The sequence below is a fragment of the Dermacentor silvarum genome, chromosome 8 (assembly GCF_013339745.2).
Source record: "Dermacentor silvarum isolate Dsil-2018 chromosome 8, BIME_Dsil_1.4, whole genome shotgun sequence".
Lineage (NCBI taxonomy): Eukaryota > Metazoa > Arthropoda > Arachnida > Ixodida > Ixodidae > Dermacentor > Dermacentor silvarum.
Window position 1 is genome coordinate 122,259,662 of NC_051161.1, and position 21,449 is coordinate 122,281,110.

Below are 21,449 nucleotides of genomic sequence, written 5' to 3' on the forward strand. Positions count from 1 at the left end.
TATATATATATATATATATATATATATATATATCGCGCAGCAAAGCAAGTCCCATGTTGCTGTTTTGACTTATACAGCGCGCCTGCGGACCACGAGACGCAGCTAGGGTAACGAATAACTTAGACGGGCGCAATTAAAGGAAAGGTTTTTTAGGGCGAGCATACATATCGAGTGTTGAAATAAATTGCGTGTATGACAGCATTCTTTAAGAGAGACACGTCCGTTCTGTGGAACAGTCAATAGTGCCTCTCAGCACAGTCAGCAAAAGTAACTGCCGTTGCACGTTCGCTCACTTTTTGTCTGAGGTATTGCTGGCCCGTCCTACGATGAAACAAGCCTGTGAGATCAAGCATTATGTGGGTGCCAATTCTGAACTTTTTTGACAGTATAAACCTGATAAAGAATTCATGCGCCAGCTAAATGATTTGCATGCCTACAGCAGTCGTCTGCTTGAGCAGACGACGCATGTGGCTTTCACAAAAAATGTTTAACGTGTGTTAAGTTACGTAAAAATACCCTTAAATTCCTGCTTACATAGTTTATGTTATGAAAAGACAATCAACCAAGCGCACAGTCAATGGCGGTATTATTCTAGGTCACTCTAATGGCGGTAAGCTGTAACGGCTGGCCTGCATAAAAATATTCACTAAATATTTTATGCATGCATTAGTAGCTTAGATGTACTATATGAGACATTTTTATAATGCATGATGCCTTTATATTTGTTTAGGCAGTGTGAGGTACGAAAGAAGTAGTAAGCAGACACTCTTATTTTCGGCGTTTTAGCCAACTCGGGAATGACACTGGCAACAGTGAGGCTAGCAAAATGGCGGCGCCCAAGCTGCTGCTGCTCGCGGCGTTGGCATAGTTGCGGCAGAGTAGGCTGCAGTGACAAATTCTAGGGACGGCATGCAATCCTTAGGTTCAGCTTTGATGGCAAATAGCATGTCACTTCTACTAGGCCTGGGTTCAGGCCTGACCCTGGGTTGGTTGCTGGGAGCGAGGTTCGGACTCCGCAGCGGTCTGTCGAAGCTCTTGGGCTGCTCTGTCGGGGCGACGATACGGGGCACCGGCGAGGTGAGTGCTGGCGCGCCTTCGTGCTTTTGTACCCCCACGTGTACTTAGTAGACCGTTTTCGCATAACGCTACCAATTATCGTTGTGTCCCTGACACTAAATTACCGCTACCGGGCCCGACATCTGTCTGCCGTCGTGCGTGCTAGCCAATCCGCGCCGCGAATGAAGAAACTCTATGCCGATCCTGCTAGCAAGCGTTGGTGCTACTTGTATGCACGGCGCGGATGCGTGAATGCTGGCAGATGACCGGACTGGTAGCGGTATCTGTAAGCATTAAAGCCACGCTAAATCTGCGCAATGTACTAAACACAGAGCTCAGGCGCAGTGATAGCGGTATCTGTAAGCATTAAAGTCATGCTAAATATGTGTAATGTACTGAATACAAAGCTCAGGTGGAGTGGTAGCGGTATCGGTAAGCATTAAAGCCACGCTAAATATGCCTAACACTGGGGACGAATTACAACAAATGATTGAGGACCTTAACCGAGAAAGTGTAAGAGTGGGGCTGAAGATTAATACGCAGACAAAGATAATGTCCAATTGTTTGGCGAGGGAACAAGAATTCAGGATCGCCAGTCAGGCTCTGGTGTCTGTACAAGAGTGCGTTTATCTAGGTAAGTTACTCTCAGCGGACCCTGATCATGAGAAAGAAATTTACAGAATTATAATAAAGATGTGTTGGAGTGCATACGGCAGGCATTGCCAAATCCTGACTGGGGGCTTACCACTGTCATTGAAAAGAAAAGTGTACAATCAATGCATTCTACCGGTGCCAATGTATGAGGCAGAAACTTGGAGTTTAACAAAGAAGCTCGAAAACAAGTTAACGACTGCGCAAAGAGCGATGGAACGAGAAATGTTAGGGGTAATGTTGAGAGATAGGAAGAGAGCAATGTCGGATCAGAGAGCAAATGGGGATAGCCGATACTCTAGTTGACATTAAGAGAAAGAAATACAGCTGGTCAGGCCATGTAATGCGTAGCGTAGATAACCGGTGGGCCATTAGAGTTACAGAATGGGTGGGTGCCAATGGAAGGGAAGCACAGGGACTGCAGAAAACTAGGTGGGGTGGTGAAGTTAGGAAATTTGCAGGCGCAAGGGTTGGAATCAGCTAGCGCAAGACAGGGGTAATTGGAAATCGCTGGGAGAGGCCTTCTTCCTGCAGTGGACATGAAAAATAGGCTGATGAAATCTGTAAGTACTGAACACAGAACTCCCGTGGGTCGTAATTCAGAGAAAGGCATGCAAGCCGTTTGGGTCGTTCAGCCTATGTTGCTCGCCTAATCACGCTGACCTTGAAGAATCGTGTTGAAAACATCGTAAAAGTCTGCGTCGTATTTTTGGCTCATAGAGTTTGACCAGAACAGTCAACCCCTCAAAAAAATTTAATTATGGGGTTTTACCTAGCCAAAACAACGATCTGATTATGAGGCACGCCGTAGTGGGGGACTCCGGAAATGTGGACCACCTGGGGTTCTTTAACGTGCCCCTAAATCTATGTACATGGGTGCTTTCGCATTTCGCCCCCATCGAAATGCAGCCGCCGTGGCCGGGATTCGATCCCGCGACCTCGTGCTCAGCAGCCCAACACCATAGCCACTGAGCAACCACGGCCGGTAGTCACCCCCTCATTAAGTGTGAAGCAAACGCGAACCCACGGATGTCAGTCCCAGTACTCCTTTCCCCCACCCCCTTTTATACCCGTGCGGTTACAGCCCTCTCTAACACACACACACACACACGGCTGGACATTCTTTGGTTAGCTTCTGGCCTTCCTTGGGTCACGTGACTTTCTGTACCTCACAACGCGGCCTTGAAACAGAGATCTAAGGCTTTCGCCTTAAAACGTCCTTTTGTACTTCCCACGGACTTGCAGTGCACCGGTGACGAAAACAGCGAGTACAAACTGGTGCTGGTGGTGCGCGGCGACATCAAGATGGAGAAGGGCAAGGCGGCCGCCCAGTGCTCGCACGCCGCCGTGCTCGCCTACAAGCAGGCGCAGAGGGACTCGCCCGGATCGCTGCGACAGTGGGAACGCCAGGGACAACGAAAGGTGGGTTCGTGGCGGTCATATTTGAGCTCACATTCCCTCGTGGCTGTGCCATTCGACTGCTGTGGATGATATCGCGGGTTAGATTCCCTGCTACCGTGGCCGCTTTCTGACGGGGGTCGAATGCAAGAGAAGTCACGTACGGTGCATTGGGCGCAGGTTCAAGAACCCCCATGTGGTCTAAACTAATCCGGAGCCGTCCATTACTGCGAACTTGTTGCGCAGTTTCTGAACCTTAAATCCCACAATATAATTAAAATCTTAAAGACGTTGGGTGTTTTTTTCTTTTTTCTCTCTTGAATAACTAAGCCTCTTCGAACGTTGATCGGTGGGTTTGGAGGGAAGGCATACGATGTGAATGACGCTGAAAACAAACAATGATATATTTACAGGGCAGACAAACAAAAGGACGGAGCATTGAAAGAGATAGCAAGGCGCAGTGTTGCACAGCACACAAGGCAACTGCTGCAGTTCTGATCAAACCACTTTAAGAGAGAGAAGTTTAATGATACAAAATGTAGAGAGGTCGGCCTGAGGTATATTCCTCTAGCCAGCTACTCTGCGTTGAGGGAAGGGGAAGAGGTAAGAAAGAGGCGCATGATGGATGACGAGAGGAGAATATGGGAAGGGGAAGAAAGTCGCATGATCAGTGACGATGACAAGAGAAGGAGGATGTGGGAAGGGGAAGAGTGAAAGAGGCGCATGATAGGTGATGATGACGAGAGAAGGAGGATGTAAAACATATGGCAAGCGATTTGGTATACTCAAAGCCTACAGTCAAGGCCCGTACTTTTTAAAAAGTCCAGTAATGCCTGGATGGCCTTAAAGGTCGATAGAACGTCTGGCCAAGGTCCTAAAATAACGTCCTCCAACAACGGTGGGCTGTCGAGGCACGTAAGGTCATTGCTCAACTTTTGACTCTCTTCCACGTACTTTAGGCAGTCACAAAGCACATGATCTCATTCACATTGGAAATCTCACAGTCTGGAGACTTGGTGCGTCACATGAGGTGCACGTATCCGCGTGTAAACGCTACTCCCAGCCTTAGTCTGTGCAGAAATTTTCGGTGGTAGCCTATATTTCATGGTAGGGTCCAATCTATGGAGTCGTCTGTGTCGATTATTCGGATTGTCCTAGTGCTTTTCTGTCGCTTTTCGGGTGACACTGGATAGAAGGCAGTTGGTGTCCGCTCTTGAAAAATGTGGGCAGCTTGCACTAGTGGTGCAAGGCTGGAGTAAGCAGCGGAGCTGGTGATTGACCTAGCTTTTCTTCCAGGTTTTACTAGGCTTGGCTAAATTTCGCTAGGAAATGCTAAGTGCTACTAGGCACGGTCTTCCGAATTGGCTCGCCGCCGACGCGCAGATTCTCACTTGGCCGCACGATGTGCTTCAAGTCGAGCGGTTTCTTCGGGTGTCCGGATCTTCTTTGGTCGTCCCATGTCAAGTGTCAAGGGTACATGCACTCGCCACAGAGTCAACGAGAGTTCCGGCGGCTCCCAGCTATATCTCCCCGGTGACGTCACGACCAAGACGTGCCTCCACACTTGCCGTAGCGTGGCTGGTCGAAACCTGCGGAGCCGACGCCAGAAGCGCCTGCTGCAGTCACAGAGACCGCGCGCGTTCGGCGCAAACGCCGGGACACGGGGAAACGTGGGCAGCATCGGCAGCAGCTCTGCACGTTGCCTCGTTGGTGCTGCTACAATTTCTTTCTCTCGCTCTCATTTTCTCTTGCCCTCTCCCGAGCATTGCGTGCACTGCGCGCGTCCCATGTCAAGCAACACATGCACAGCACTGAGAGGAGGTGAAGCACACACCGCTCCACGAGGTGGTTGCTAGGCAACCCAGGTGACTCATCGCTCAGCGATGTGTTGCGGTTCGCGGCACAATTTACGGCTGGCTTAAACAGCTCCGCTGTTAGAAAGGAATTGCAAGCAGTGACTCTGGTTCTTTGAGTGCTTTCTTCGCTTCGGTATCGACCACTTCGTTGCCGTGTATACCACAGTGACTGGGACTCCACTGAAATGTAATGTGGTGGCCGTTCTCTTGCGCTAAAGTGTATAGCTCGGCAGTTTGAAGAGGGCTCTTCTGCCAACATTGCGATCGTCGACGTCCCTTGTCCACTTGGCTTTGTCACTTTTGCACCCAAGCGCACTGCGCGCCTCTCTGGCGACCTACGCGCGTGGGCCGCACGTGCCCTGTGGTTACCGTGACAGCACGGTGGTGACGCTGCGAACGTGCCTAGAGTGTTCATATAATTACCATCGCAATAAAAAAATAACGTGAAAATCATAAAGTATAACAAATGCTGAAAAACTGCGCTATGGTTACAAGTACCCTTACTTATAGGCAAGACAGAAAATTCAGGGCCATTCCACTCTGTGAAGGTGGATGACCAGCGAAGCCGTGTATGTGGTGATTGACCGTTGCTGCGGAGAAACATTCCAAGTTTGCGGGATCGGGGCCACATGGACAGTTCGCATTTCTTTCCGCCTCGCAGTCCTGGCAGGCAGCACACTTACGCCTGGCGTACGGGGCCCGCTCATCGTCGGTGGTCTCATTCCGCCGACGCAGCACCCATTCCCTTTTCTGTTGATGCCGTCATTCTTACGAGGCATGCTGTTCTTCAGACCCATTTCACAGTCAGAGCAGAACTGTCAGGAGACAGAAGGCACTCAGATTGGTAGGCACTAGCTGGATGGCGTACACGTGTATAGTGCAAACGTAGGCATGGCTGATGCGGGTCAAAGTATAGTACCTGTTCTTATCTTAATATCTGATACTGGTTGCATTTGGACCCAAGATATTAAAATTATTTTGCTAGTCGGCGGAGTGCTTGAAGCCTGCTTCGCCACGGGGCGGCCAATATTGCACTATCTTCGGGATAGTTAATTTCACAAACCGCTATTAAGCTGTGCAGGTGGCAGAGCCTATTGGTCGGGCTAATATTGTGTCTCGCTCTTTAGCTGAATGAGCACCCTTCTCAATTCAAGCCACTACGCACCATTCTCTCTTGCCGTTTTCCCTCTCTCTCTTTTCCCAGAACCATCGTCTTTAGAACAACCTGTGAATCACCGTCATGGCTCTGTTCTGTCACGGCCGTGGTTTTGTGCAGGACTTGATGATGATTTGCTAGACACTGGAAGCAGACAGGAGCCAGGGAAGAGCGACTCGCAAGCCCGTCTGTTTGCTACAGTGAAGAGAGAGACAGTAAAACATATTTATTCGGAATTGAGAGGGAATGAGAGCGTGGAAAAAACCCCTGGTCCGGGGTCCTTAGGATTACTCCAGCGATGCTTCGGGCCCACTGTATCATCGCCGACAGACCTCGGGAGGTCCGTCGCGGAGGGCATCGTCCCACAGCTCTTTCTTACGGAGGGGATAAAGGAGAACCAACAGGGAAGGGAAGAAGTTTGCAGTGCACTCTATCGTGAAACTAACGCCCTTTTATGCTACGGCAGCCTCTGTGTCTCCTGCTGGTGTGAACATCGGTCGCTAGTCATGGTCACGCGATCTTTGTCAATCCGCCTTTTTCACGGCGCTACGGCGCATGCGCCCTGCCCTAGCGGATTAGTCGCGAAACGTTTTGGAAGGGTCGCGCGCGCGGCCGTGCGGCCCCGTCTCGGGGAATGTCCCCCGAAAAAAAAAAAAAATACGCTCGCACGCGCTACTGCAAGTGCAAACTCGTGCTGTGTACCTCGTTGAAACTTCACTGGTAGCTCGACGTCGGTGCGGTGCCGAAAACGTGCGTAGAGACACATGCGATTTTGGTCACTGTGTTCATCGCTACCTGTGCATTTGGAGATGTCATGCAGCATCAAACGCAACCGATCTGCTGATTCCATTCGCCTTTCCACTTAATTGTTTCTGTCTCTGCAGATGACGTATAATGTGATGACTGCATATATGACTGTACACGGAGTCATGGCATATGATATAGTATACGCCCTGTGACAGACAGGAACAAGTGGCGACGTTGAGGGAGTCAGCAGATCGCGACTGCTACTCCACTTTTAACAGAAAGCGGTGAGGGTTTCGTCTAGACTGCACAGGGAACTACGTAGTTGCCGCCTTGCATTGATGGCTGTAATAGCAAATTTATCGATAAACCCCTGCGTTACACTTGGAGACACTTAAAAACACATTGCTGACGAAGACTTCTTGCAGCGTCGGTCCTCGCTTGCTGGTAGTGGCAACGTGTGCCCGACTTCACGTACTCGTTCAAGGCACGGTTACACTGGGTTGATACGAGACCGACAAGACGCGCACGCCTACGATCGGCCGACCATTCAGCACTGTGTCGCTGAGACCATTTTATCATACCAGGCCTGCAAGACATAACCGACGAGCGCGAGTTGCGTACTGCGACGGGCTTTCTTGTCGACGGCTCCGATAAAATCAGCGTGCCGACCATCATTCGACCGAACCCCGTGCGATCGGCGGTCGAACCGATAACGTGATAGCCGCAACGGCTTTGTTAGTATATATAAATAATCGCGCGCAGAGTGAGTCAAGACATGCCTACGAAGTTGAAATGCACAAGATTCGACCCTCTCAATCCGTGCACATAAGTTTGAGCCAATGTTGATCCTGTTAAGCGAAGGTTAGGCCTGGCGCCGTCAAGTTCGCGCACCCGCTACCGGCGGACCGGTACTGAAAAGCAATTAAGCAAGTTATAATGAAGGAAACTGCTTTTATAGACCAATTCTAGCCTTAGCGATTTGAAATAAACTACCCTTCGCTTCGATCGCCGCTTACACAATAAGCTGCAAGCGGGGACACAGCGCTGTGCCCAACGCCTGTGCCAACATCTGTACGTCACCGTTCCTGTAGACTGCCGGTCGTATTCGCAACGTAGATGGGCGGGTTTTTACGTATTGGCATGCTGACACATTTCCTCATTCTTGAGATGTACTCTTTATCTCTGCGTCAAACCCGAAACAAGAGACGGTACATTCGGTACAGCAGCATAAACAGCCGCTTCGCTCAGTTATATACCAACGGTGTCAGCGATGGCATCCGCGTTTTTGCAGGAGAACAACACGGCCTTTAAATGAGCGCTTATGCGAGCACAGTTTGCTCTAATAATGCTTTATGACACGCGAAAACTAACTATCGTGAAGTTAAAGAAAAGCGAGAATCAGTAATAAATTAACAGCCCAATATTTGTAACTGGATCACAGCCGCCATTGTTTAAGTGGCTCAGCCGCTAATACTGACTCGTCTCACGATGGAACAACGCAGCTCATATGAGCAGATATGTGTGTTTTATTCTACGTTTGGACATTCTTTCATATCAGCGCCTTTTGATATATGCACCTTTCCCCCATTTTTTTATGCTAACAACGATCTCTGGCTGTAGATGCCGATGTAAACAAGTGCATCGCTTTGCTAAATCCGACGCGGAAGGCTGCGCACTCGAAAACATCTTATTTATGCGAAATGTCTAAAGAATGCGTAAAAAGAATTACAAAAAAAAGCGAGGTGCAAGTGCAGGAGTTAAGCGCCAACAAACTCCAAAGCAGCCGCGGCGGCAGAGGGAACTCAGCGTGCCTTTATCGGCCGCACCGTAAACAAAACAGCACCCTCAGGCCTGCTCACCCTACATGTATATAGTTGGTGAGTGCTACATGGCTTCCAGGAACGACATGATGCCCCCCAGAAGCCATTAATAATTATTTGTGATCCACGAAACGCACATTCGATGCGCACTTAACACGGGCGCAGGTTCACAAATCAACCGGCGAAAGCCCCAGCACCCTACCAAAACGTTTCCAGCGGCGCGCGGCAGAGGGCAGCACAGGAAAATGAAAAAGGCGGATTGCCAGTGTGATGCATGCGCCCCGAAGCTTTGTGACGTCAATTGACTGAGGCTGTGCTCCTTCTTTCTCTGTTTCTCGGCAGGTGGTGCTTCGTGCATCGACAGAAGACGAGTTGCTGTCGCTGGCAAGCGCAGCGCGTGCCAAGGGCCTCATCACGAGTCTGGTGCGGGACGCCGGCCGCACCCAGCTGGCGCCTGGCACCCGCACCGTGCTGGGTGTTGGGCCGGCGCCTGAGCAGGTCATCGACTCCGTCACGGGACACCTCAAGCTCTACTAAGAAACCACGCCCTCGCGAACCTCGTGTGCCGATGCTCACGAATAAGTGTTGTGACGCTGTTGCACGCACACCATGCGGATGTTCCTCAAGGCCGTCCAGCAGCCTCAGCAGTCCATCCCTGTGCTTGTGCATCACTCATTTCGATGCCTGCTACGCTTGCGGCCGTGGGCCTGACATTTCTCGATTGGCAATCGTGAGACTTTCGACGGTTCGCAAGCTAGACGAGTTGCAAGCCTTCGCTGGTGTTTGAGCTTAATCTTTGAAGGCAGACAACGAAGGCCAGCGGTGCTCCTTGCTTCAGCCCGAGAGATCCTGCTAGGGACTGGCCTGGGGAAAGGGTGTTAATATTGCCACGTGTTCGACCAAAGAGACACTGCCGCTGACGAGGTGGCGACGATGTATTGCACGGGCGCCTCCTACGTGACACGTCATGCAACCTTTGATGAAGTACTCAGGTTCTCGAGGCCCCTACGTTAAAAACTCCTCAGGTGTACAGACCGCCGTGTTTCATGTGGAGAAAGCAGTCGCACTGCAATCCGGGCATCTCGGGTTAGCATCACCGTATACTGGGACTGAGAGGAGAGGCGACAAACGCGGTGTCCTTGATTTTCTCGTAACTTTTCTTTCCCTTTTTCTGAAGTGAACTGTTTTTTAGACTAATCAGTTTACCTAGAAGCAACATTGTCGAAACATTTCATAGGTTCTCAATTTTAGTAGAAGTGACTCGTTCGGAATATACGACGTCACGCGAGTTCAGAGCGTGTTGCGACACGTACTCATTCAAGTCTCCTTTGCAATAAAAGCGCACAAGACGTACCAAGTATGTTTGTTTCCGTGTCTGCATTTTTCAGTTCCCGCTAATACACAGCACACACTCTCAATACTCTTTTGAAACATGTTACTAGCTCAATTACACGGGACACACGGAGTCGACATGGACACCGCAAACAGTAACTTCTAGCAAATGTTTAGCATGCGTCTTGCATAAGTGGCAATAAATACTAATAGGGCCACAGAAGTTGCTTCGATAACCTTAAGATGGCTTGCCTCTGCTATACGAATTCCAATGTGGGCTGAACATACATTCTATATATCATCAGTAAAGTATCCCTGCATAGTCCAGAGTGACAATGACTGAGCCAGCGGTGCATAGGTATGGAACGTTCTACCTTAGTTCAAATATGTGCAATCTGACTACCTCAGGCAAATTTTTTTTCCATGCTATATAAATCCAAGGTATTTGATCAAGTAAACCTGAAGATTGATTTCCTGGTGGTATTGGAAAGATATATGCACCGCGCAGTAAACAGAAAGACTAGTACAGCATTTTTGCTAACATTTAATGACGTGCATAACTCATCTAGCCACGTCTCAAGTCTCCCTAAGAGAGTGTGCAACGACTGGTGTAGTGTGTATATTAGTTGCGGATGTAAAAAAATTCACAGACGATTACGATACTCCCCAATGCAAAATTTGAGTGCAGCTCTATAGAGAGATGCATGGATGGATGGAAAAACTTTATTATGGGTGAGAGAGGAAAGGCAGGAAGGTTAACCAGAAGCGAGTTTCCGGATTGCTACCCTACACTGGGGTGGGGAATATAGGGGTTGGAAAGAGTGCAAAGAGAGAGAGAGAGGAAAAATAGGAATAAGTAACGGAAAAGGCGTTTCGATCACAGACATTCACACAGGCCAGTTTATTTCAAGAAGTGCAGTAGCGCTTGCACGGCCTTCTGATGCGATGTTGAGTCACATCGATGCTGTAGAATTTTCTCCCAATAAAGGCTGGTCTTCCAACTGGTTCAGCACGACGGAAAGCGATTGTCTCTGCACACTGTACTGTGGGCACTGACAAAGAACATGGCGAATCGTTTCTAGCTGCGTCCCCACAATCACCACATGCTGCACTGTCGGCCATCCCTATGCGGAACGCGTAGGCATTGGTAAACGCGACGCCCAGCCATAGCCTACACAGACGGGTCGCGTCTCTTCGGGGAAGTCTTGATGGAATTCGAAGGCTTAAGTTTGGATCCACGTAGCTCTATAACGTGTTTTCATTTCGCGATATATTGAGGCAACGAATTTGAGAGAGACATGTAGCAGAGTCGGTAATCGTCGTATATCTGATCTACGGGTCAAACGCGTCGGCTTTTATACATGACTCAAAGGTTCCAGTGTAATCGCTGGGGCCGCTTGGCTTCCAGAAAGTACTACACAATTAGCGTCGCGCCTACAATCTGATTACAAAATAATCGCAAACCACGACAATCGAAACGAGCGCGAACGAGACCAAACAAGCGGGAGCGAGACCTGACGCGAGCAGACGATAGTATGAAACTAGCGGTCCGGCTGAAACCAGATACGAGTACGCATCGAGCGTTCTGGCGGATAAGCATGAAACCAGTTTCCCACGCGCGCGTCACTGACAGGGCCGCTCTCATTGGTCTCCGCCGTTCGCAGCTCGCGTCTCATCTTTCGCTGTTGTACTCGTTGGCTCGGTTACGCAGTCGCCGACGTTCGCCGCAGGAACGGGCCATTAAGAGCTTCGCTCTAAAATTTCAGCAGGACCCATCTCACGATGACTGTCGACGGTAATGCGTTTAGCATTGAATCATCATAGCAACAAAAAGTGTTGCCACCGTCGAAACGAGCTATGTAATGAGGCGTGTACTGCAGCGGGATTCCTCTTTCGCGCGTCTCTAATAAAGTCCCTTGATGTAGGAACAAGGGGCTTTAGTCCCTAAGAAAGATCGGCGCCATCTAGAGGGGCCGCCGCGAAGTCTGCGCGTGACCTCCAAAATGGCGCGCCGGTTCCTGCGAACTAGAGTGTACTAGACAATGCTGCGAACGCTGAGAAACGTGTCATCTGTCTACCGCGCTTCTTTCTGAACACGCTGCGCCATCTAATCGCACTACCGAGAAGTACCCGCACGGTCTCCAAGACAAGAAGCGTGGCGCGCCGGTGCCTGCGAACGCTGAGAATTGTTCCCTCGCTTGTCCCACACTCGGTGGCCCAAGTTGGCGAGAGGTTCATTGAAGAGCGGCACACACATATATAATGCATTCATGGAGCAGCTCGCGTTGGCGTGAAATGAGTTCATTGAAAGCGGTACATATACAGTGCGTATGTGGCACAGCCTGCTAATGCCTCGATTGGGTTGCTGCCCTTGAGGAACCCTTGCTTCGTGGGTTCGATTCCACTCAGCTTCGAGGAAATTTAAGGGATATTTTTCGTCATTGTAAAGTGGCACATTCCCAGCGGCACATACCCCAAGTTACCCAATTGTTGGCGTAACTTCGCGTTTTATGTCCACTACAGGACAGCGATCTCCAATTACCCCTGTCACTTAACTTAGGCTATGCGATCTGCAGCACTTGGGGCTCGGAAAAACAGCCTGAGAAATAAGACAGCGCGCATGAAGTTAGCATCCATCCCTGCTCGCCCTTGATCATTGCACCCCCCCAATGATTACCAAGAATTGGATACGGCACGCGGACCGCGTAAGCGTCAACCGCACACAGTAATTTGCAGCTGGGCAAGGGCTAGATGAGAGGACGCGTGCTCTCTTTCTCATGCGCGCATTTGATCACGTGACCTCCAACTAACCCGAATATTGAGCGCGTGGGAATATAATGTCCATCAAATGTTACGGCTCAGCGTTACAGGCTTTTTCTCGCACACACAATGTATGGGTCGCTCACTCATATGACTTTTGGACTTTATACGGAATATCACGGAGACGACGACAGCTAAAATTTGCCTGGGGTGTCGATACAATTGCTGTCGCAATAAAAGGAGAAATAGAAAACAGGCGTCGAGCTCGCTTTTACCGCGGCTGCGGACGTTGCGATGTGCACCGGCTACAAACACAGCATGAGCACCAACGACAAAACCAATAGTGGGCACCTCGCTTATCAGTACTTCGCCAGAACCCGTCTGAGGCTGAAAAGGAAGCGTATTTTCCACCGTATAAGCACCAGCGGAAACATAACAGTAGGCGCGCCAGGGAGACAGCGCACGCGAAGGGACCAGCTATCTCGGATGGCCCAAGCTTGAACTCGGCGCAGAATAACTCCAAAATGAAGCGCGTGACCCACATATATGTATGGAAGAGGCAGGAAAAGTAGAAGTTGAGGACCCGTGTGTTCTAGCTGCTAGGCGAAAGAAGACTCCACGCCGCTATCAAGAAGGTTCCTCAGCTCACGTATTTCCATCAGCGAGTGACATGTACCGCCCAGAGGTTCTGTGAAGTACTTGACACAGTGCTGTCTTCGTTAAATTATAGTTATGCACCTGATATGTGCAGCATATATGCTGCCACATATCAGGTGCATAACTATAATTTATTGATTAACTAACTATAACTATAATATTTCTTGATTAATTTTTATTGGTCGTATGCTGCATTTGCCTCTAAATAACACAATTCACGTTGTTTCTATCTTTGCTATCGAGTCATTTAGCGCTTTTGAGATATCGCTGTCTTACTTATTTATTTGTTAATATGTTCATTTATTTGGGCACCTGATAATGTTTACTCTATATAATCCTTTGTTCTCCCTCCGGAAAATAAACGAAAGCAGTGGCATAAGGCATGCTTTGACATGTAATGAAACTATGGCGTTATGGAATCACATTATATTTATGCTAATAATTCTATCCATAAGTTGTGTTCAGAAATTGTTATATATCGTTTAATGTTTATATCTGTTATGTCTTATCTTCTCAATAACTGACCTTTCGTCAGGAAAAGATTTCTGGATTGTATCTTTTGTATTAAATCTTTGACAAGGCGTTACATTGCTTTTTCATAGATGTGCACTTGTGCTAATTAATACGCACAAGAAGGAAGGGAACCGAGGGGCCCGATTTTTATTATTCATATCATAAGAAGCCAACAAACATTGTTGGCTGCTTATGATATTAATACGCACAAAACACATGTACCTCCCTAACGTGTTTAACTGAATCCGCGTGTCGCATGGCTCAACCATGAGACTTGGCGGTGCGAGGGAACTCGGGCTGTAAAACTGAATTGTCTCCTGCTCTGAGGTCTTGCAAATACTCATATAAGCTCGTCACTGCTGTGAACAATCTTTTGGGGTGTGGAGATGGGTTTGCACAAGGCTTACCCTACGAGCGACGGTCAGGAAAGGGCACGACGCTCCTCCACTCCGCAACGCACAAAGGCGCTACGGCAGGGTTCGTCGACTCTCCGACACGGCGCAGAGAAGGCTCCGGAGTCAGATCGCCAACAAACACGGATTTATTCACCCAAGGTACAGCTCAGTGCTACAGTCACGGCGCTTACGGGCCAAGGCTCGCCGCAAGACCGATCGAGTACGCGCGCCCGCTGCGCTAGGGCTAACCGGGTAGCGGTCCGCCAAGCGCGATAACGAGGAGTCGCGAGAACAAAGGTCTCATGTAACCACCTCGTTGCGAGCCTGAGAGCCTCTGCCGCGGCGAGGAAGCGCTCAGCGGACGAGAGCTCGGGTGGAGAGGGTGCCCGGGGGCCGCCGCGCGGGAGGCCAATCAGGGCGCGTCCCGGTGACGTGTTCTCGCGGGGCAAGCCCAATTCCGGGGGGGAGAAGCACGGTCTGCGCGGGAAAGTAAGTCCGGCGCGCTCGCCATGACCGCCATGTTGCCGTTACGGCGGCGGTCCCCGGGGATCGAGCTAAGCGCCACGCGCGAGCTGGGGGACGAGGCGCGGGAAGGCCCCTCGATCCCCACATTCCCCCCTCCTAAAGACCGAGGCCAGCCTCCAAAGTGGCTGACCGAGGCCAAGTGGCAAGGTTGACTCAGCCAAAGAGGGCTAAGCCAACGGGGCAAAGTCCAAGAGGGTGTCGTCGTCTTCCCCAAGACCAGGACAGGGAGAAAGGGGCCCCAGCAGTCCGAAAGGTGAAGACGTCGCTTCTCTTGACACAAAGCCAGGGGTTTACTTTGGCCACCAAAGTTCCGCACACTGGAAGGACCCCCTGCCAGGTGGAAGAGTCGGCAGCCCAGGAAAGACGGGGCAGGGCAGCACCATGGTACAGCCAGCAACACTCGAGGTCCGCCGGACTGGAGCAGCCAGGAACGCGCGAGGCGTGGTTGCCATTTTGGCGCAGCAGCCACCACAGAAGTCACTGGGCCCCCCGGATTACGCAGGAACAGCAGGCCGGGATAACCGGCAGCCAGGTCAGCAGTGGCAGCCGGAGTGACCCTCCTCGGCCAGGGGTCAGCGCCTGAATGGGGACCAGCCACAATTAGCGGCAGCCTAGGCAGCAGGAGGCAAGGCTGGCACGGGTTCGTGGCCCCCAGAGGCAGGAGTCATTCATGGCGGTAGGGCCAGGAGCAGCAGGCCTTGAGGTCAGCAACAGGCTGGTAGGTAAGACCAGGGACAGCCGGCTTCGTGGTCAGCAAGGCTGGTGGCACAGTGGAGCCAGGCGCAGGGAGCAGACTGGACGACGCAAGGTGAAGCACAGGAACGCCCCCCGGCATAGCCGGCGTGCCAAGGAAGTTGCCCGCCTGGCTGACAGCCCAAAAAGGGGCGTTTGCCAGGCTGAGGCTTGGGCAACACATAAGAGGGTATATTAGGCCACATGGGCCTGTCACCGCTTCGATGTGCGCCCTTGCACCGTAGCTACATTTCTCCATTCACCGGCATGGTAGGGAATGAAGTCCAGCTACCTGCTAGTGGGAGAAAGCTGACTAGGCGCGTCAGAAGGCGGGTGAGCACGAGAGGGTATATTAGGCCAAAAGGGCCTGTCACCACTTCAACGTGCGCCTTCGCACCGTAGCTGTGTCTCTCCGTTCATCGGCGTGGTAGGGAATAAAGTCCGGCTACCAGCTGGTGGGAGAAAACCTGCCTAGGTGCGTTTCCGTAGGTTGTACCGGTGGCGTGGCCTGGGGCCAGCCGTATCACGGTTTGCCTGCGGTTCGTTGACCGCCTCCCCCTCTCCCCAGTCGTTGCTACGGGCAACGAAAGGTTTGAGGTCCGAGACGTGAACTGGACCGCCGACTGGTCTCCCTTGGGAGTCAGCCAGCTTGTATACCAGAGGGGACTTTTTGGTCTCCACTCGGTACGGGCCCGACCATTTGGCCGACAGGGAGGCCGAGATGCCTTTGGCGGCGTCACTCAAGACATGGTTGCGTCTGAGGACGAGATCGCCGACACCATAGTGCACGTCCCTATGTGACCGGTCGTACTGGGCTTTTTGTCCAGCTCGCGCTTTTGCCAGGTTGGAACGGGCCAGGTCAAGGGCCGCGTCCATCCGTGAGCGCAGTTCCGCCGCGTAGCCGGAAAGGCCGGCTTTCGTGGCGCACGCCCCGCTGCCGGTCCGCAGAACGCGGTCCATGGGGTTTGGCAGCTCTCTCCCGAAGTTGAGGAAAGCGGGCGTGTACCCAGTCGAACGGTTCACCGTGGACCGCAAGGAGAAGCCTATCTCGTTAAGACAGACATCCCAATCCCTATGTTGCTGGGCAAAGGCCGCGAGCAAGGGCTTGAGGTTCCGGTTAATCCGTTCTGTCGGGTTGGCCTGTGGGTGATACGTGGTTGTCTTGCGGTGCTTAATGCCAAAGGCAGCACACGCATCCACGAACACCTTGGCCGTGAAGTAGGACGCGTTGTCCGTTATCAGCTCCGCCGGAAAGCCAAAGCGGGTAAAGACCTCGGTCAACTTGTCCCAGATTGCGCGTGCCGTTAACTTCCGAAGGGGAAAAAGTTCAACCCATTTCGTGAAGTGATCTGTGACAGCCAGGAGAAAAACGTAGCCTCGCCGGCTTCTGGGAAAGGGTCCCATAATGTCACAGGCCGCGACTTGCCAGGGTAGCTGGCTGTCGATTGGCTGCATGAGCCCGGGGGGTTTGCCCGCGCGAGGCTTCATACATTGGCACACGCGGCATGAGCGGGCGTAGTGAAGAGCGTCACGCTTCATGCCTGGCCAGGTAGCGGAGCGGCACAACTTTTGGAAAGTCTTAAGGCCACTCGCATGTCCGGCCACCCGCGAGTCGTGGAAATAGCGCATGGTGGCTTTCCTTAGACTGCGGGGTATCACCACCTTGAAAGACTCCTGAGGAGCCTCTTCAGATGGGAAGTAGCGCAGGAGAACTCCATCGGCGTCAAGCAGATATGTATCCAACGTGCCCGCAGCAATACCAGCTGCATCGCACTCGGCGCCAACAGCAATACCAGCTGTCCGGGTGCGCCCGACGGCATTGCCGCCCCGCTCCTCTTGGGAGCTCGGCTCTGTGAGCCCGTCGACAATTCGTCGACAAAATGGATCGCTCTGCTGTGCCTTTAGTAACTCCTGCCTGCTGAAGACGATACCCGATGAGGTAACGGGATCCACCAGGTAAACGTCCTCTCCCGGGGCTGGCAATCCGAGGATCACTTCGCCGTCGGGGGTCGCGCCTTTCGAGCCATTGGAGACTGAGGCCCCGGCTTCTACTTGGTGCGAATGCTCATGGGAGTGGCGGACCAAAGGATCAGACGCCGAAACGGGGGCTCGCGACAAAGCGTCCGCCACCACGTTTGAACTCCCTTTCCGGTAGCGCACAACAAAGTTGTACCGCTGCAGTGTCAACGCCCAGCGCGCGAGGCGGCCCGAAGGCTCGCGCAAGCGCTTAAGCCAGGTGAGCGCCATGTGGTCCGTTTCCACCACAAATGGCACTCCGTCGACGTAGCAGTCAAACTTCCGGAGAGCAAAAACTATAGCGAGACATTCCCGTTCAGTCACGCTGTAGTTGCGCTCGGCGGCGTTCAGTGACCGGCTTGCAAAGGCGACTGGTCGAAGAACGCCGTCGTGCTCCTGAAGCAGCACAGCCCCAAGGCCCAGGTCGCTCGCGTCAGCTTGGACAACGAACTCCCTGTTGAGGTCGGGCAACTTCAGTTCGGCTGTGGCCACTAGAGCTCGGGATAGTGCATGAAAGGCACCCTCTTGCTCAGGCCCCCAGCTCCATCGTGCCGACTTTTTCAACAGTGCGGTCAAGGGCGCTTGAAGAGCGGCGCAATTCGGGATGAACTGTCTGTAGTAGTTCACCATACCCAAAAAGCGCCTAAGGCCCTGAATGTTCACCGGCGTCGGGTATTCGAGGATAGCTCGGACCTTCTCTTCGCACGGCAGAACACGACCTCTGTCAATGGTAAAGCCCAATAGGGAAATGCGGGTCTCAGCTATTTGGGCTTTCTTCGGGTTTAGTGTCAACCCGGCGGCACGTAACCTCTCGAGGACGTCCTCCAGGTGGTGGAGGTGCTCCTCGAACGTTCGAGAGAAGATGACAATGTCATCGAGGTACGCCAGCGCATAGCGCCACTTAGCATCCCCGAGAATGCGGTCAATCAATCTCTGGAACGTAGCTGCGGCTCCAGAGCAGCCAAATGGCATACGGGTGAACTGGTAAAGGCCTCGGTGAGAGGTGAACGCAGTTTTTTCCGCATCAGCCGGCTCCATCTGAACCTGCAGGTAGCCGCGGCTAGCATCCAGGGTGGTGAAGTAGCACGCATCGCCTAGATTAGCCACGATTGAGTCCACGTTAGGCATAGGATAAGCATCCTTCCTCGTGACCTCGTTCAGCCGGCGGTAGTCCACACAGAGCCGAAAAGAGCCGTCTCTTTTAGGGACCATTACCACCGGAGAACCCCAGGGACTGTTTGAGCGCTGGACAATACCGGTCTCAATAAGCTCATCCAATGCCTGGTCAATTGCCTTCCTCTTGGCCACACTAACGGGGCGAGGATTGCATTTCCACGGCAGTGCGTCGCCTGTGTCGATCCGATGTCGCACAAGGGAGGTGCAACCCGGTCGTTCAGTGAACATCGCGCTGAAACGAGTCAGCAGCGACGACAGGCGTGCCTTCTCGTGCACCGACAAGCTGTCAGACAAAGGCGGCAGCGAGCAGTCCGAGCTGCGGCTTAACGGGGTGGTCGCCGGGGTAGCCGGAACCTTGACCGCCGTAGCAGCGCAACGCTCGTGAGAAAGCGGATCGCACCGACCGTTTTCCGCCGTGCCGGCCAAGGAGCCCATTTCGGCGGTGGAGTGAGGGACACGAGCCAAGGGGGCCGCGCTAGGTCTCCTCTCATCCTTCACTCGCGCGGCATCCGGCGCCTGAGGGGCCGCCGTGGCCAGCGGGAGTGTAGCGAAGGGTTGCAGGGGGCCGGAAGGGCCAGCCCTGTAGCCTCCGCTTGCGACGTCAATCACGATACCCGTGCGGGCGAGGAAGTCGCGACCAAGAATCACGGGCACGGAAAGACCCGGGAGATGCACAAAGCGCTGACGGCGCACGCGATTCTCCCAGCGCACAACCAACCGCACCGAGCCGCACGAGGTAGCCGTGCCGCTCGCGAGGTGGAAGGCAGTGTCGCAGGCTCTAATGCGGACAGAACGCCGGCGCAAATGAGCCATAACCTCTTCGCCGAACAGCGAGACCGAGGCCCCGCTATCCAGCAACGCCACAAACTGTCGGCCAGCGATCGTAAGGGCGATGAAAGGCGCCGGCGTGGCGGACGAGTCAGTGCCAGCGCGACACGCCATTGGAGCCAGAGGTTGCGTTTCACCACCATGCGCCCCTACTGTCGCCGCCGGAGATAGGGGGCTCACCGGCGGCCGACGCCGTTTCCCGACGGGCGAGGAGGCTCTTGCGTCGGGCGGCGCACAGTGCATGTTCGGGCAATATGGCCGCGTTCATGACAACGGTAGCAGACAACGCCTCGGCCCGATTGAGGGGGCCTGGGCGCGTCTCGGGCGCTGGGTGGTTTTCCTTCGCTAGCCAAAGGGGCACCGCGATCGGATTTCCCCTCGTGCGCAGAGGCACGGGGTTCCCGCTCTCGTTGGCCGTGCGCGGCAGAACAGCGCGCCCGGGCGTACGAGTACGGGTCGAGAGCGCGGTCAGAAAGGTCGCGCGCTTCTCGGTACTCTCTCGTGGCCTCGTATTTCGGGGGATTACGGGGTGTCGAGTCACCACCAGCCCACGCACAACGAGGTTCGAGAGAGGCGGACGGCGGTGGCGGCGGGCAGTAGGCTCTCGCTGCCAGTATGTCGCCCTGAATCCGCTTCGCATCGGAGGCCAACTCGTTTAGGTCACGATAACGGGCACTCCGCATGTAAGCAGCGAAGGTTGGGTGGGCTTGACGAATGGCCCGCTCTACCTTCTCGGCGTCAGATGCCAAAGGGTCGGCAAGAAGATAAAGCTCCTGCATAGCTCTGACATACTCGAGCAGAGATTCGTCGGGGTGTTGGGTCCGAAGCTCTAGCTCGCGACGCATGCGGCGCTCATAGTCAGGAGGGAGGAATTCGCTGCGGAAAAGCGTCCTAAACTCCTCCATCGAACGAGCTTGGTGGCCGACAAGTCGGTACCACCGCGCCGCATGGGCTGTTAGCGAGACGGGCAATACAGTGCCTAGCATCGCGCTGTCGTCCAGCCGCATTACCTGTTGATAGCGGTGCAGTGCCTCGAGGTACTCCGTAGCACTCATGCGGTCCGAATAACCGCCGTACTCAGGGAGAGGTACCCGTAGGCTGCTCGGCACGCCTGGCTGAGGGGACTGGAGGTCTCCCTTTGGAGCACTAGGCTGCGAGCGCGCCGCTTCCATCAGGACTTGGAGAAGCTGAGCTGCTGCGGTGTGCAGCGGCGTTTCCTCCGTGCCAGGCGCAGCGGTCTGAGAAGGGCCAACCTGCGCCTGTTCTCCAACATGCACATTCGACCCTAAGGGGCCAGTAAACGGCATGGAGGAGAGCTGGGTGGCCGCTCCGACAGGTGCATGAGGCTTCACGCGACCGGCGAACTGATCGACGGCGGAGCGGGGTGGTTCCCGCGCGTCGAAAATGTCGCTCGGCTGTGCATGAGGCAAGCGGTAGTCGGAAAGCGCGGCGACTTTGTCGGCTGAGCGGGGTGGCGCGCGCTCGACATTGTTTCCCAGCTGCGCTCGGGACAAGGAGAGGCCAGCGAGCGGTTTTGTACCAACATCTAAGCGGGGTGGCTCCGATGCGGCACTTTGGGCACTAAACTGCGCTCGGGACAAAGCGAGGCCAGCGAGCGAGGTTGTGCCAGCACCTAAGCAGTGAGGCTCCGGTGCGACACCAGCCTGTGCTCGGGGCAGGGAAAGGCCCGCGAACGCACCGGCAGAGCGGTGTGGTTCCGACGCAGTACATGACGCCGTGAACAACGCTCGGGACAGAGGGAGGCCGGCGAGCGTATTCGTGCCGGCATCTAAGCGGGGTGGCTGCGATGCGACACACGGGGTACTCTGCT

The 21,449-nt window shown here is 53.3% G+C and overlaps 1 protein-coding gene across 1 annotated transcript; it reads left to right on the forward strand.

The window, feature by feature from the left end:
- Nucleotides 1-803: 803 nt before the first annotated feature.
- On the forward strand, nt 804-10,044 carry LOC119461657 (peptidyl-tRNA hydrolase 2, mitochondrial). Its single transcript, XM_037723021.2, has 3 exons — nt 804-1,077; nt 2,953-3,129; nt 9,027-10,044. The coding sequence occupies exons 1-3, from the start codon at nt 910-912 to the stop codon at nt 9,219-9,221; spliced, it is 540 nt and encodes a 179-aa protein (XP_037578949.1). The 5' UTR covers nt 804-909; the 3' UTR covers nt 9,222-10,044.
- The last annotated feature ends 11,405 nt before the right edge of the window (nt 10,045-21,449 follow it).